Raw genomic sequence first — 16239 nt, forward strand, 5'->3', positions numbered from 1 at the left:
CTCTTTTAAAATCTTCAAATGGGGTAAAGTACAATCCAGAAAACAAGGAAAGGAAAAGTACAATTGTAGTGGGATTATTAGCAGCATGCCCTGGGACTCTCACAGCATTCATGCCCCCGGAACCCTAGCTTCATCTTGTAAGCCTAATCATCTAAACACACCCATACCCACATACATATGCATACATGTGCACACACACACACACACACACACACACACACACACACACTGTATCCTTACAGGTGTACTTAACCTACGGTTGTTAGAAAAATAGCAAAAGAAAAGGTGGGGAGGAGAAGGTAAAGTATTTTAAATTATGATTAAATGTCAGGATTTTGCCTGGCCAAAATCCATTTTTCAGGTAACTGGACATGCGGCATTTGAAAAACTAGACATCACAAGTTCTGGTGGTCAGGGGAGAAGGAAGGAACTGGAGGTGTGGGAATGTTGGTGAGGGAGGAGTTAGTCAAGGATGTGACAGAAGTGGAGAGAATGTCTCCAAGGTTGATGAAGGTTAAGACTGTAGTGGCAGGAAATGTCTGGCACATTTTTCTGCATATAAGCCACAGATTGGTAGACCAGATGACGAAAAAGAGGCATTCTGGGGAAAACTTGATGATGCAGCACGAGTACCAGACTCTGAGGTAATGAACATTGCTGGAGACTTGAATGGACACATTGGTACTGATCGGAGAGGGTATGAGGAAGATATAAGAGTATTTGGCTTTGGAGAGATAAATAGAGAAGGAGGGAGTATACTGGAGTTCTGCCAGGATAAGGATTTGAAAATTATAAACACAACGTTCAAAAGGGAAAGAGAGAAGTTGATAACTTACAAAAGTAGAGGAGTAGAAACTCAAATTGATTTTATGCTGATGAGAAAGGAGCACAATATTAAAGTGAAAGATTGTAAAGTTACAGCAGGTGAAGCATGTCTTCCACAACATAGACTCTTAGCTATGGATTTGAGAGTGGAAAATATGAAAGGAAGAAAGAAGAGGAAGGATGTTAAAAGAGTAAAGGAGTGGAAATTGAAGGATGAAGAGATAAGACTACAATTTGAAGAGAAGAAATGAGAGACAGAGAGGTGATTGGAAACACTTCAGAGATAATATAATAGTAGCTGCGAGGGAAGTCTGTGGAGAAACAACAGGTCACAGGAGAAAAGAAAGAGAGATGTGGTGGTGGAGCGAGGAGATGAAGCAGGTGGTAAGTGAGAAGAAAAGAGCATTTAAAGTATGGCAGAGAACTAGAAGAGAAGACAGAAGAGAATACAATGAAAAGAAATGATAGGCAAAGAGAGAAGTGGCCAGAGCAAAAAGTGTGGCCTGGGAGAGTTGGAGCAGAGATCTGGAGAGCGTACAAGAATGGACAAAAATGTCAAAAACTGCAAGACAGATGAGGAAGGAGAGGAAAGACGTGGTGGGAGCCAAATTTGTAAAGGATGAAACTGGGGAAATAAAAACTGACGAGGCAAAAATACTGGAAAGGTGGAAGTGGTACTTTGAGGAGCTGTTAAATGAAGAAAATAATTATGAGATAGAAGAGATGGGAAAAGTTGAAGGGCCGGTTGCAGTGATAACAGAAGTTGAAGCAGAGATAGTCTTAAAGGAAATGAAGACTGGGAAAGCTCCAGGCCCAACAGGTATAACAGCTGATCTGATAAAAAAAGGCTGGAAATACTGGTGTAAAGGAACTGACAAGGATTTTTAATAACATCATAGTAGGAGGACAGCCACTTGAGGACTGGAGAGATAGCTGGACAATGCCAAATTTATAAAAGCAAAGGAGATGCCCTTATGTGTGAAAAGTACCAAGGGGTCAGACTGATAAAGCATGGAATGAAGATATTTGAAAAGGTGCTAGAAGGAAGGCTGAAGCAGATAGTGAAGATAGATAACCGACAGTTTGGATTTTGCGCAGGTAAATCCACAATAGATGCAATAATCATCATGAGACAGTTGTAGGAAAAGTATCAACAAAGGAGGAAATGCTTGTACCATGTGTCTGTGGACCTGGAAAAAGCTTCTGACAGAGTACCAAGGAGAGTTATAAAGTGGGCCTTGAGAAGATAGAATGTGCCTGAGAGACTCACTGCAGCTGTTATGTCTCTCTATATTGATAAAGATCAAAAGTTAAGACAACAGCAGGAACATCAGGAAATTTTGGAACAGGAGTTGGGGTACATCAACGTTCAGCACTCAGTCCATTGCTGTTCAACACAGTAATAGAGGAGGTAACATGGGAATGTAGGGGGGAAGGCCCATGGGAATTGCTGTATGCTGATGACCTAGTGCTTACAGCGGAGACTAAAGAAGTGGTGGAAATGTTTAACAGATGGAAAAATGGAATGGAGCAGAGGGGAATGAAAATAAATATGGATAAGACAAAGGTAGTGGTGACAGGCAAGAAACCAGTAGAAAGAATTCAATCAGGAAAATGGCCATGTGGATGCTGTGGCAGAGTAGGAGTGAACTCAGTGCTGAGCACAGTGTAATAAGTGGTGCCACAGAAGGTGTTCAGGTCTGCAGAATTTGAGAGGAGAGCAAAATTTCCACTGCCCAGCCTGCATAAGAAGAGAGGCGGAGGGAGATGAAACAGAGGATGAGCTAGAGGTGAATGAGGGCACACCACAGGAGGTGCAGCAGTTCTGCTATCTAGGAGATGTATTGGACTGTGAAGCAGGGGTGGAGAGATCAGCTAGAACATGAGTGGTATCAGCATGGTTAAAGTGGAAGGAAATAGCTAGCCTACTGGTCAACAGTAGACTGTAGCACCAGTCGAGCAGGGCAGTACTCCCGAGGTGGATGGAAAGCTGATGACAGGGAGTGCTGGAGCTCCCGTTTCATCAGCCCTCAGGACTAGTTATTGACCATCCCCCTTTGCTGAACTCTTTCAGTGTCTCAGTTACACAGAGAGTAGGCCAGCATGCTCTCCAGTACAAATTTCTCTAACTATCTTCACCAAACTACATGCACAGTACACACTACACTTCCTATTCAAAATTTACCAAAATGGCGTCGTCTTATCAAGCCTCGGAGTCCCCAGGGGGGGGACCATAAATGCCCCCACCATCAGCCCGTCTCCCGGTGATGACTCAAGGTGCCTGGAACCACGGTCTGACTCTCTTCTTCTTCATTTCTGCAACATTCGCGGCCTTTCCTCTAACTTTCGCTCTGTTGAGCACCACCTCTCCTCCTCTAAACCTCACCTTCTTTTTCTAACGGAGACTCAGCTGTCTGAGGCAACTGACAGCAAACCCTTTTCTGTATCCTCCTACTTTCTCTATACTCATTTCAAAGCCAAAGGTGGCTGTTGTGTATATATACGCAACGACTTATCTTTCTCTCGTGTTCCTGAACTTGATTCTTCTGAATTCTCCACACTCTGGCTTCGGCTTTCCTGTCATTCTCTGACTAAATATATCTGTGCTGTTTACTTATCCCCTAATTCTACTGACTATCAAAAATTCTTCGACTATCTTACTTCTACGATGGAACACATTCTATCCATTTCTCCTTTCTCTGAAATCTCCATTCTTGGAGATTTCAATGTTCACCACCACCTTTGGCTCTCCTCTCCTTTCACGGATCCACCTGGTGAACAAGCCTACATCTTTTCTATCCTTAATGACCTAGAGCAGCTTGTACAGCACCCTACCCGTATCCCTGACCGCCTTGGAGAGAGCTCCAACATACTTGACCTCTTCCTCACAACTAATCCTTCTGCTTACTCTGTTAATCTTTTCTCTCCGTTGGGCTCCTCCGATCACAACCTTATTACCTTAACCTGTCCTATCACTCCGGTACGGCCTGTGGACCCTCCAGTGAAACGTTGTCTGTGGCATTTTGGAGCCGCGGACTGGGAGGCCCTCAGGCAGTACTTCTTTGATTTTCCCTGGAATGATTATTGCTTCCGTGGCCGGGAGCCATCTGAGTGTGCCTTGCGCATTACGGAGGTTATTCTCTCGGGCATGGAAGCATACATTCCTTTCTCATATCCTTTGACTAATGCAAGAAAGCCTTGGTTTAATCACGCTTGTTCTAATGCTGTCCGCAACAAGGAGAGGGCCTACAAAAGGTACCGGAGCCAACCCACCCCTGAATCACATCATCTTTACGTTTCTGCCCGGAATCGTGCTGTCTGTTCTTCGCTTTACCAAAAATAATTTCATCCATACTAAATGCTCTCAACTCTCCGACTCGAATTCTTCCCGCTCCTTCTGGCATCTTGCCAAAAATCTTTCTAACAACTTTACCTCATCATCCTTCCCTCCTCTTTTCTACTCTGATGGTTCTGTAGCTATTTCTTCTACTGATAAAGCAGATCTCTTCGCACAGACTTTCTCCTCCAATTCTACCTTAGACGATTCCAGTGCTGTTCCTCCATCACTTCCCCCCTCTGACTTCCTCATGGCTGACATTAAAATTTCTTCAGTTGATGTATTTTCTGCCATCACTGGCCTCAGTACTAACAAGGCATATGGGCCTGATGGGGTCCCTCCTGTTGTTCTCAAGAACTGTGCTTCTGTGCTTACACCCTGCCTAGGCAAACTCTTTCGCCTTTGTCTGTCAACTTGTACCTTTCCTTCTTGCTGGAAGTTTGCTCTCATTCAGCCAGTCCCAAAGAAGGGTGACCACTCCCAACCCTCCAACTATCGTCCAATTGCTTTAACGTCCTGTATTTCAAAAGTTTTCGAGTCAATTCTTAATAGAAAAATTTTAAGGCATCTTTCCTATCACAACCTTCTTTTCGATCGTCAGTATGGGTTCCGTCAGGGACGCTCCACTGGCGATCTTCTCACCTACCTTTCAGACTCCTGGTCATCCTCCTTTCGGGACTTTGGCGAAAGCTTTGCCATTGCACTTGACATCTCAAAGGCTTTCGATCGAGTCTGGCATAAATCTTTAATTTCCAAACTGCCCTCCTACGGTTTCTATCCTTCTATCTGTGCCTTCATCGCTAGCTTCCTTTCTGGTCGTTCTATAGCCGCTGTTGTAGACGGCCATCGTTCATCTAGATCTATCAACAGTGGTGTTCCTCAGGGCTCTGTCCTATCACCAACTCTCTTCCTTTTATTCATCAATGATCTTCTAAGCTGTACATCTAACCCTATCCACTCATACGCTGACGACTCCACCCTTCACCTTTCCATTCGGTTCCCGCAACGCCCATCTCAACAGTTACTTCAACAAGCAAGGGATGAGGCTGTGGCACACCTAATGTCTGATTTGGCTCGTATCTCTGACTGGGGTAAAAATAATATGGTTGTCTTTAATGCATCTAAGACTCAGTTCTTACACCTATCAACCCGACAAAATCTTCCACAGGTATACCCACTAATGTTTAATAATATTCAGCTTAATCCTGCATCATCCTTGAACATGCTTGGGGTTTCATTTACTCGGGACTTATCTTGGAAAGATCATATTACATCTCTTGTAAAATCTGCTTCCAAGAGATTGGGTGTGCTAAGCCGACTCCGCTCTTTCTTTACCCCTGCACAATTGTTGACTCTATACAGGGGTTTTATCCGCCCCTGTGTGGAGTACAACTCTCATGTGTGGGGAGGCTCCCCACATACAGCTCTTCTCAATAGGGTGGAGTCAAAGGCTTTTCGTCTCATTAACTCTCCTCCTCTTACTGACTCCCTTCAACCTCTGTCTCTTCGCCGCACTGTTGCATCTTTATCTCTTTTCTATCGCTACTTTAATGATCACTGCTCCTCTGAACTGTCTGCTTGCATTCCTCCACCTCTACGACGGGCGCGTAGCACCCGTCTGGCAGCAAACTCTCATCCTTTTTCTGTCCAACTCTCTAATGCAAGAGTTAACCATTACTCCCAGTCTTTCATTTATGCAACAGGTCAGCTCTGGAACTGTCTCCCTCTGTCTGTATTTCCTGCTGCCTATGATCTCCAGTCTTTCAAACGCAGTGTGTCCAGGCATCTCAAAATGATTGGATCTTGAATTTGGCTCTATATTGTATTTTGTTTTTCTCTTGGAGGGAACTGTTACTGCGGGCTCATGGCCTTTGGTTCCTTCTTCCTCGCATAAAAAAAAAAAAAAAAAAAAAAAAAAAAAAAATTACATACCACTGAGATACAGAAGTAACATATATGAGGCCTGCATTAGACCAGTACTGATATATGGTGCTGAAACATGGGCTTTGACAGATAGACTGATGAATGTTCTGAGAAGTACTGATCGTAGAATGTTAAGATACATGGCAGGAGTGAGATGGGAGGACACTGTTTTAAGTGAGGAGGTAGACAGAAGATGAGGGGGGAAGGGTCTCGATATCATCTTGAGGCAGAGGTGGCTTAGATGGTTTGCTCACGTGAGGAAGAGTGAGGAGGGGAGCTGTGTGAGAATAGCAGAGGAACTGGAGGTGGTGGGACGTCAACTGCCAGGAAAACCTAAGAAGACCTGGAAATGTGTTGTAATGCAAGATATGGAAAAACTGGGTATTGGAGAAGATTTAATCCAGGATAGGAAGCAGTGGAGATAAGCCATTGCATGTCCAACCCCAGTTTGAATACGGGACTAGAAGGATGAAAAATGAAGATGATGATGATGATCAGACATGAGAAACATGGAGAAAGACATAATTGGCAAGACAGGAGTTAACCTACGGTTGCTAGAAAAACAGCAAAAGAAAAGTGGGAAAGAAGTTAAAGTATTTTAAATTATGATTAAATGTCAGGATTTTGCATGGCCAAAATCCATTTTTCAGGTAACTGGACAAGTGGCATTTAAAAAACTAAACATCACAAACATGGAGAAAGATATAGTTGGCAAGACAGAAGTTGATCTATTGTGTACAGTATAATTATGTATAGTACAGTATATGAAAAACAGAACATTGGTTAACTACTGGTTAGAGAGTAGGACAAATGGTGTGTGTGTGAGAATGTGCAGACTGACACATGCTGTATGTCCAGCTTACATGAGGAGACACTCAAGCAAAGACTAGGCCACTGATGGAATTAGTGTGATCTGATCACATTCAAACAACACAGCCTGATTACTAATGTACTTTGAACAGTGAGTGTTAAGTGACTCACAAAATCTCATGGAGGAAATACAGTAATAGAATATAAAGTACATCACTGGATGAAAGCAGTTAATTGTAAAGCACAAAGTGTTTTATTCAACCCACCCGATGGAAGAGAGTGTAGAGGTAGGGGAGATACTGGTAGCGGAGGTTCAGCACATTGCGAGATATCTCACCCACTTCTGGCCAAACTCCAGGGTCTTGATCAACTTGTCCAATGGAATTGTGATTTCGACTAGTAAGAAAAATATATACAGATCCATCAAGTTCCTAAAATTTCATCATCACCATCATCATTGTCCTGGTTTGTTTCTCAGGATCCAGAAAGAAGAAAAGAGAAAGCAGAGAAGTGGGAGAACTACCAACAGCACGCCCAGTTTCATGGGTCACACAATAATTGAATTCAGACATGTTTAACTGCGTACATTTTACTGATTAACCTCATCTCCATATACATGCATAAAAGAGAAACTACCTGTTATTAAATAGAGATTATAGTCATCATCATCATCACATTCCATCTCTTTTTTCCAACCATAAGTGGGGTGAAGCAGAGTCCAGAAAAAGAAAGAATAAAATAATAGAAGAACTATTCAACACGATGCCCAATGAACAGGGCCACACACTCATTGATTCACCTGAGGTAATAAAGAGAAATAATACTACTGTAACATTTTACTGATGGCATGGTATTAAAAAAAAAATAAAAAAAAAAAAAAATAAAAAATAAAAAAAAGGGGGGTACAAGACAGGGATCATATATCAGCTCACCAAATGTGAATATGGGACTTTAGATCAGGGTATCTTGATGATGACTGTAAATGTGATATTAGATGTATTTGTAGTAGTCAGCTTGCACACACCTATCACTGGCAGGCTACTCTACTATACCAATACATATTCAAGCTGTGCTTTATGGGTCCTGAAGGCCAAGTTACCCATATGGCCAAGGAACAATACTTTCTATAACTGATCCCACCCACCAACCCAAAGCTTCACACATGGATGTAAATGTGGAGAATTTGTGGACTGTTTGATGTGAAATGTGCTTACAAAAATCTGATGTTGGCTTGACTGTGTTTCTGAAAGAGGAAGTCTGTATATACTCATATCATTAAAAGCTATTTATGTACAGTACAGTGGGGCACCAATTTTCGCGCCTAATTGGGTCCAAAAATAATGCGCGAAAGTGGAATTAGCGAAAGTTGGGGCATTGTCTTTATGGCAAAAAGGCTAATTGGTTCCTGGTTATCCTAAAGTAACATCAGATTTTCATTTTCACTTGCAATACAGTACATCAAATCACTATTGTACATTGCATTGTGAGATACAAACAATAAAAACTGTACAGTACACATTATATGAGGAGAAACATACCACAGAGACCAGGTTGAGGTGTTTAATGGATGTTGGGGGTAAGTATCTGAGGCGCGTGGCGGGCTTATTTAGCCACGCCAGACGTATTGGCGCCACCTCTTGCTGCCTCGCTACCACTCTCTCTCTCTGCCTCCTCAGATGCAACTTGATGCAACACTTCCACTCTGTGCTGAATTCATTATTATACTGCCGTTTCTTCACTCCAACACGATACTCTCTTTTAGCCTTGGCCTTTCCTCCCGACTTTGAATGTCCCGGCCACTTTTTATCACCACCACTGCCTCCCAGCCCTCCCCCCACACCACCAGGCTCTCCCCCCACACCACCAGGCCCTTTCCCCACACTACCAGGTATAGTAGAGGCCATTGAACCATGAGAATCCAACACAATGGAGCTAGCACGCTCGTACACAATGGCGGGAATGGGTGGACAGAGTGTTGACATGACGTCATTCAAGATGGCGGTGGGTTGCGGGCGGGCGGTGCAGGAAATTCAAAGTTCAAAATATTGTCCCAAACCCAAAATTTGTGCGCGAAAATCGATTTTTTTCAAGCGAAAGTGGAAGTTAGGGAATATTTGGTGCATGCCGCGAAAGTGGATTCCGCGAATCCTGCTGTAGCGAAAGTTGGTGCCCCACTGTACATTAAATAATAACTGCATTCATACTATACATCATCCTAACTACTGTACATAAAGGACTCGGATATCAGTTGCTTTACAAAAACTATGGCAAAAAATGCATTATAAGAATCTTCTTCGTTTATTCATATCAATGACAACTGACTTTAAGGATATCACATCATCATGGAATCTGTCTCTAGGAAATTCATGGTCAAAAATGAAATACTTACCAGCAACCATTTCCATCTGATGAAATTTTTAAAGTTCCAATCCTGTTATCACCATGTAATTTTATTCACCTTGTGATGGACGTTTCAAACTGCAGTGTTAGGTACAGTCTTCACTAATAATTTCATTCACAGAGGTCCTCCATAAGATGAATAAAATAATCTGGAGATATCAAGAATACAGCAAGGTTCCATAGCAGTAGCAAAACATACCATCAGACTGAAGTGGGTAAAGAGACCAGGATTTAAATATGGTAAAGACCAATTCCATTTTACTCCCTTCATGGTATAGGTGCTCAAGGCCAGGTTACTGTAGTCCTGTCTTCAAGGGTATGATAGTCAGCCTCCTTCCCCTGATGGCATTGTAAGACTGAAAAACCTGTCACCTCTAGGGGAACAAAAATATTGGAGGTCATCACTCTGACTGGTGTGTTCTAACCACTAAACCATCATACTAAGCACAAAAACTGAAACTGACCTGAAAGGATAGAAGGCCCCGAGCTGCATCCATCTGGCACACATCTCCATGTCTGTGTCACCAAAGAAGCCGCAGATGTCCGCTCCAACCATAGGCAGACCAAACAGGTTAAATTCCAGCATTCCTATAATCCACCATGGCATTAGCTGTGTGTTTTGTTTTTTTAATGCCTTCTAGGAAAGATAAATGCTACAATCAATTATCATAATAATCATCATCATCTTTGCCTTTTTTCCTGGGTAAGAATGGGGTGAGGTAGGATCCAGAAATAATGAAAATGAAAGTATTGTACAAGAGGAAGAACTACAGTATGAACAACATGCCCAGTATATAGGCTAGAGAGTAATTCACAATTATTCAAGCCCATGGAATCCTGGTTCCACCTCACAGGCATAAGTATCTGCTACATACAAATCGTTATTTACAATGTTCGCAGTTGCCATGTCAATGCATCCCTACCTTTTCAAGTGTTTCCAAAAAAAGTTTCCTATTTTCTGAGCAGTTACATTACTTTTACTTCTGGATTCATTATTACCTTTTTTTCTGCTTTCTGCTGACTAACCTCCTCATTTATTTATTTCAGTTAGTGTAGAATTTCATTACATCTGCAATACAGTATATTTGCCAAAGCTCAATGGCAAAATATGACAATGCTTTGACTCTGTCCTTTACAAAGTACTGCTTCAGGATTAGTATCTTATTCTAGTGTTAATCTCGTTAAAAATCTGCATTCAAGATGGCAGTTCTTGACCAGGATGATGTGGACACAGTACATCCTGATCCTATAGGCTACATAATATTAGTCTTACAAAATCTTAGCCATATCTTATGTGATATTCACAGCAACTACAGGTTTTTCACACTAACTTGGCCTCGATTTCATGGCTTATTTCATGTAGCTCAGTGGCAGAATAAGACAGCTCTACATCCTTTCCACTGCACTTCTTCATTACTAGCATCATAACTCTAGTGATAAGCTACTATGACAACTCAGCATTCATGAGGTGAGAGGGGAATTTTAGGCCAGGGTAGAATAAAGAGAGTACAGTTTCACCAAGACTTATTGTTCTAATGCACTGATACTTTATCCTAATCATTATTGTAAACTGATTTTAATTCATCCCACTCTCCCTCATAGTCAATATAATACCACAATGTAGTATGGTCTTACAATGTCACTTTCAACATGAACTACTATTACCAGTAACTAGAGTAAAAACAAATTATAAAAATGATGCATACATAAGAGTACTGTGCAGTACTGCATCCATCCCTTATCCAATCCTTTATTGTCCCATCAAGAGCTTGCAAGTATGGGGTTTGCCTATCACTCCAGATATCAAAAGCAGGAGTGGCCAGTCACCTTCCCAAATGGTGTTACATGAGCAATAACCCCAGCCAACCCTCGGAATTAAACCCTTACAAGCCACATTTGGTTGCAATGCCTTAACCCAATAGACTACTATGTGTCCTTTTATTAACTTAGCAATTATAAACATATCCACTAGACTGCCATGTGTCCTTTTATTAACTCACCAATTATGGACATTTTCAAGTGGCTCCAGGCTGAGGTATTGTCCCCAAGCCAATGGACGGCATACTTTCCTGAGCCGGGGTATGTAGATCGGGACAACACCACTGGACGCTTCCCAGGGAACAGTTCCTGCAGACCCCTAACGGAATAATACTGTACTGAATACTGTACTAACTGCTGTAAAAGGATACCTGCATATTTAAAATTATTACCATGAAATGCTTAGAATGTTAAAAGCAAAGCAAATTACTCCACCTGGCATTGACTGTTTTTATTATTATATTACTGTCCCTGAAAAATTAGTGAAAATTTCATTCATTCATTCATTGCCAGACGCCATGTATCCCAAACGGGGTGGTCAAGGGCTTAGAGTTAATTGTTTTACAGGGAGGGGCACTAATCCTCCACCAACCCCACTTGAGGTAGGGATGCCAACAGCATCTGGTGTTCCCAGGCGGTCACCCATCCAAGTACTAACCAGACCCAACGTTGCTCTGGCATAATACTCTATTACATTAAATACAGCAGGCAGCTTTTCATGTTATAAAATGTTGCACAGCTGGATTAATATTGCACTGAAGTAACAACACATTAAATAGTGTTAAAAACAAAAAGAAGAAAAACTAACTTGAAGGTGGCAACAGTCTCTGACCAGCCATAAAGTGAGTGAACATCATAGTGCAAGTAAATCTGGTTGCCGTCTGTCTGGTTCGATGTCATGCATATGCTGTGGTCACTGGAGGGAGACAGGAATCTTGGTTATAGAGGGTGTCCCAGAGAAAGTGTGCCATAGTTCAGTTTTAGAGGTTATTCTGGGGCTGAGGTGATAGCAGGGAAGGTAAGGAATATTTTCTTTTGTCAGAACACTCTAGGCATGCTGGTGATTAACTCTTCCTCTATTTTGTTTTCCTCATTCCTTGCTTTCAGGACCCTAGCTCACTCCATCCTTTGCTGGAAAAAAAAGGTCAGCATGATGGTGAGAACACTTTGTGGGGATAATGATTACACTCTTTTTACTCTAACTTGGACTAAAATTAAGGTTATAACACCCACAGGAATAAAACACTGCTACACCATTCCAGTGTATGTTGCATGCAACAATAAATAACCGATTCAGTCTGAGGATATCTTTTATATTTTCTTCTTGTCATCTAAAGACTATCTAAGTAGCAACAAACAGATGCTTTGAACAGGAGGCACTGGATATAGCCTTCAATAAACTCTTTAACAATCCCAGATAAGCAAAATGAAATAATTTAGTGGTGGCAAGAATCAAGTTAAAAATCATGTTCTAGGGTTGAAAGGGTTAATTCTGATCAAAATGCATAACACAGATGTGAATCAGTGTGATACAAATTGGCAGAAGGACAACCTGAAGGCTGAGGACAGTGTGACATGGATGTAATTTGTTTTGGACCACCCCATATAGAATTAGGGTATCTGGTAGTTGTTGTTAATGTTGAGTAACCCTGGTCTATCTGGCTGAGCAGACTCATCAACCACATGGAAGCAACTGCCCCTGCAGGGCCATCCTGTGCAGTAATCCAATGTTTCCTTGCAGCAGACAGCATCTCGTCATGGTGATGTGCAGGAAAAATGTGCCTTTCCATCCAGTTAATGAGGGCACTGTAGTATGCTCTACATCACCTCCATTACTTTAGTTATATGGTTGACACCCAGCGTCGTAAATGGTTTCCTGGTTACTGGAAACCATCTGGCTTATCCCTCAGTGTAGATCCACCTCATGTAGAAAAAGAGGAAAAAAAAAAAAGTGACAGAAAAATGGAAGAAACAAGAAGAGAGAAGGGCTATCACAGGAAAATGAATGATAATGGTGAAGAAGAAGTAAGCAACAATACATCATGTGACCAGATGATCACCACCTCCTACCACCGAAGACATCTGGTTGAAGACAGACATACACAGACAAGTAAGCTTCACCTGAGTCTTCCACTCTGGTTATCGCCAACCCTGATAAGCTTAGTGGGGTAGGGTGGACTGTCCCAGTGTGTGTAGGGACATTTGAGGCTCCAGTCAGGCACACCCTCAGGCCAGTTCCACGGCTTGTCCAGGTTGGTTCCAAAGCAGGCCGGCTCATTCATGTCTATCCAGATGGCATCATAGGCAACATCCTGTGGAATAACATGTAAAGGTCAATACTGTACTTTGTTTATCAAACGTAATTCAAACATACTGAGCGTATAAATGACATCGCCCATAGCTGTGCCCCTACCAACAAACTTTTGAGGCACAAACTTCCAGGGATAAGAACATTTTCTGAGAAGCATTTACTGAGTTATTTTTTCAATGATATCTACAAAATATTACAGAAAGTACTTATTACAACTTACTGCAGAAAGTACTTAGTAAGACTTAAAGATAATAATGATCAAAATTAAAGTACTTGGTACAGCAATGGTATTTCAGTTTCTACCTATGTTCACAATGTTCACCAATGACGTGTAAATCCTGTACAGTATTTGGCCTCATGTATCAGTGACTTTAGGCTCACAAAGTTTTGGAGAAACAAATAAACTGCTGGTTCTATTTAAGCTCATCTGTAGGGAAGCAACTGTACCAAGTGCAGTACTCCCTTCACCCTTTTTCTTCCTCTGTTTCACCATGCTTACTGTATCACATTATCAGATAAGTCTCATTATAATTCTCTCACAACTCTTGTGTCACAAATACCCAGTAGAGAAACATCCTTCTCTCCACAAGCAAATAGTCAATTAGACTTCATTCAACATTCTCTGCACTTTAACTACATCATCATAATACCTGTTTTCTTCTTCTTTTTTTTTTTTAAGTTAAGAACAGAGTTGGGCCAAAAAATACAAGAAAAGAAATGAAGTAAAAAGTAGAACTAACAAAGTATGCAGTGAAATGAGCTGGACACTTGTTCATAAATCATTCCAGACCGGAGTTCTGGCTCCACCTAACACGCTGAACCATCTGCATTTTTTTTTTTCTTTTCTTGTCAATATGCTTCACATATAGCTGTAGAACTTTTATAAGCTGGACTGTATGGGGATCTGGCCCAACAGAGTCATCCACGCATATTCCCCTCAGCTGCTTCCTACCACAAGCAAACACTGAAAGATTACTGATCTAACTGCATATATAAGTAACAACTAACTCTGACAATGTAACACTTACTGTTACTACAGATGATGATTTCTAATTCTGCTGACACTGTACAGTACAGTACTGTAGGTCTACTCTCTCTCTCCAAATGTGCCACAGAGGTGACTGGAAGGATTCCCTACCATACTACTAGGACCTGCTCTACTTTACAGTTTGTAAAAATCTTCATCATCACCCGGACCTCCTTTCCCACCCTAGGGCAGGGTGAGGAGTAGAAATGTCCAGACAGCCTAAGTTTGCCTAATTCAATAGGCCACACGTCCATTCACTCATCATTCAAGCCCACGGAATCCTGGCTCCATTAGATAGGTAAAAAAAAATTTCACCACGTTCTGTAGCTTTGCATATATGGTACATATCACCTAGAGACAATCCGAATGCTGTCACATTAAAAAGGGATGCCAAATCCCTGGTTATGTGCTTCTCCAGTCTCCAAACAAAATTCATCCAGCCAATTCGGGTCTCTTGTCAGTCCCTTAGCCTCGCCAACTTCCATACCTCTCTTCCTCACACACTCATTCACCACATCCCTCCATCTTCTTGGCCTACCTTGCCTCCTCCTTCCTTCAAATTGGCTCAGATATACCTTTTTCATCACTCTATTGTCATCCATTCTCTCCACATGACTAATTCATCTCAGTACACTCACTTCAATGCTGGTGTCCACAGACTTCCTCATTCTGCACCTTTCAAGAATCACATTATTCCATATCCTATCCACTCACTGTATTCCACATACATTCCTCAGCAGTCCCATCTCCACTGCTCTTAGTCTTGACTTTCATTTTCATGCCGCACCATAGTCTCATATCCGTATGTTCAAGTTGGAACTAACTCTCCTTCATGTAAGCCTCGCGCACCTGCAACACTCAAGCCTCTGTTTTTTATCAAAACCTTCATAGCACCAGCTACTTTCCTTTCTTGTGTCACTCTACTTTCCACTTCTTTTGCACATTTTCCTCTCTCTTCTATCACTGTAACCAGGTTTTTTAACTCTCTCTCCAATTCCAGTGTCCCTCCATTCACTGTAGCATCACACTGGGAGTCACCTTCTGTTTTAAGTTCAAGAAGTACAGAGCCGAATTAAGATGACAGATAGCTGCACCATTTGAAGGGAAAAATGTATTCCAAGGTATTTTTTCCTTACTTCATAAAATATCCCCAGCTCATCCTTCCACCAGGACTGTGCAGAAGGCTTGAAGAAATCTGGGAAGGCTGTCTTGGTATCCGGCCAGACGTAGCCAATGAGAAAGTCCTCACAAGTTGGCTCCTGATCATCAGGGATGTATAAGTCTGAGTACCACCTGATAAAGGCACCTGCATCCTTCCCTCGCTGGCCTGGTGGGTAGTTGTCCCAGTCAATAACAACGGCTGGGTCCTGAAAAAGAAATAAGTTAGCTTTCTTATTTTTTTCCAGTCATAAGGGTCTCTTCCAACTAAGTAAAGTTATAACATCAAAGAAACCCTCATATAATTTCTCATTTTATTACTAAATAACCATGGATGGGCTCCAAATAGTCTAAAGTTCTGAGAAATACATAACTTATTCCCTTCACAAACTTAAACATTTTTTTTTTTCCTGCTTTATTCTTGTAACCCCCATACAAATTAGTTCAGTAGATGACAGCCCCCAAATAGCTAATAGGTTAATATAAGCAACAGCAGCCTACTAGTTTGAAAAGTCACCTAAAGCTGATAATAACTGGTGGCAGCTGCATGAACAACAAACGTATGTCATCTAGTTGATATATTGTTAAACTGAAACATTTTAGCCTTACCAGAGCATGATGATTTCACTC

The 16239-nt window shown here is 41.7% G+C and overlaps 1 protein-coding gene across 1 annotated transcript in view; it reads right to left on the minus strand.

Annotated features, from left to right (window-relative positions):
- LOC145404730 (sucrase-isomaltase, intestinal-like) overlaps positions 1 to 16239 on the minus strand; it is a 51905-nt gene that overhangs the window by 7743 nt on the left and 27923 nt on the right. Inside the window, exons 10-15 of the mRNA XM_080276285.1 lie at positions 15588 to 15818; positions 13235 to 13425; positions 11922 to 12029; positions 11296 to 11432; positions 9760 to 9883; positions 7162 to 7291 (exon numbers count right to left, since the gene is read on the minus strand). Coding sequence (XP_080132411.1) covers positions 7162 to 7291; positions 9760 to 9883; positions 11296 to 11432; positions 11922 to 12029; positions 13235 to 13425; positions 15588 to 15818 — 921 coding nt within the window. The remainder of the gene's footprint in view (positions 1 to 7161; positions 7292 to 9759; positions 9884 to 11295; positions 11433 to 11921; positions 12030 to 13234; positions 13426 to 15587; positions 15819 to 16239) is intronic.

Source organism: Coenobita brevimanus, chromosome 7, assembly GCF_032717465.1.
Source record: "Coenobita brevimanus isolate Jiangsu-jjx chromosome 7, ASM3271746v2, whole genome shotgun sequence".
In the NCBI taxonomy this organism is placed as follows: Eukaryota; Metazoa; Arthropoda; class Malacostraca; order Decapoda; family Coenobitidae; genus Coenobita; species Coenobita brevimanus.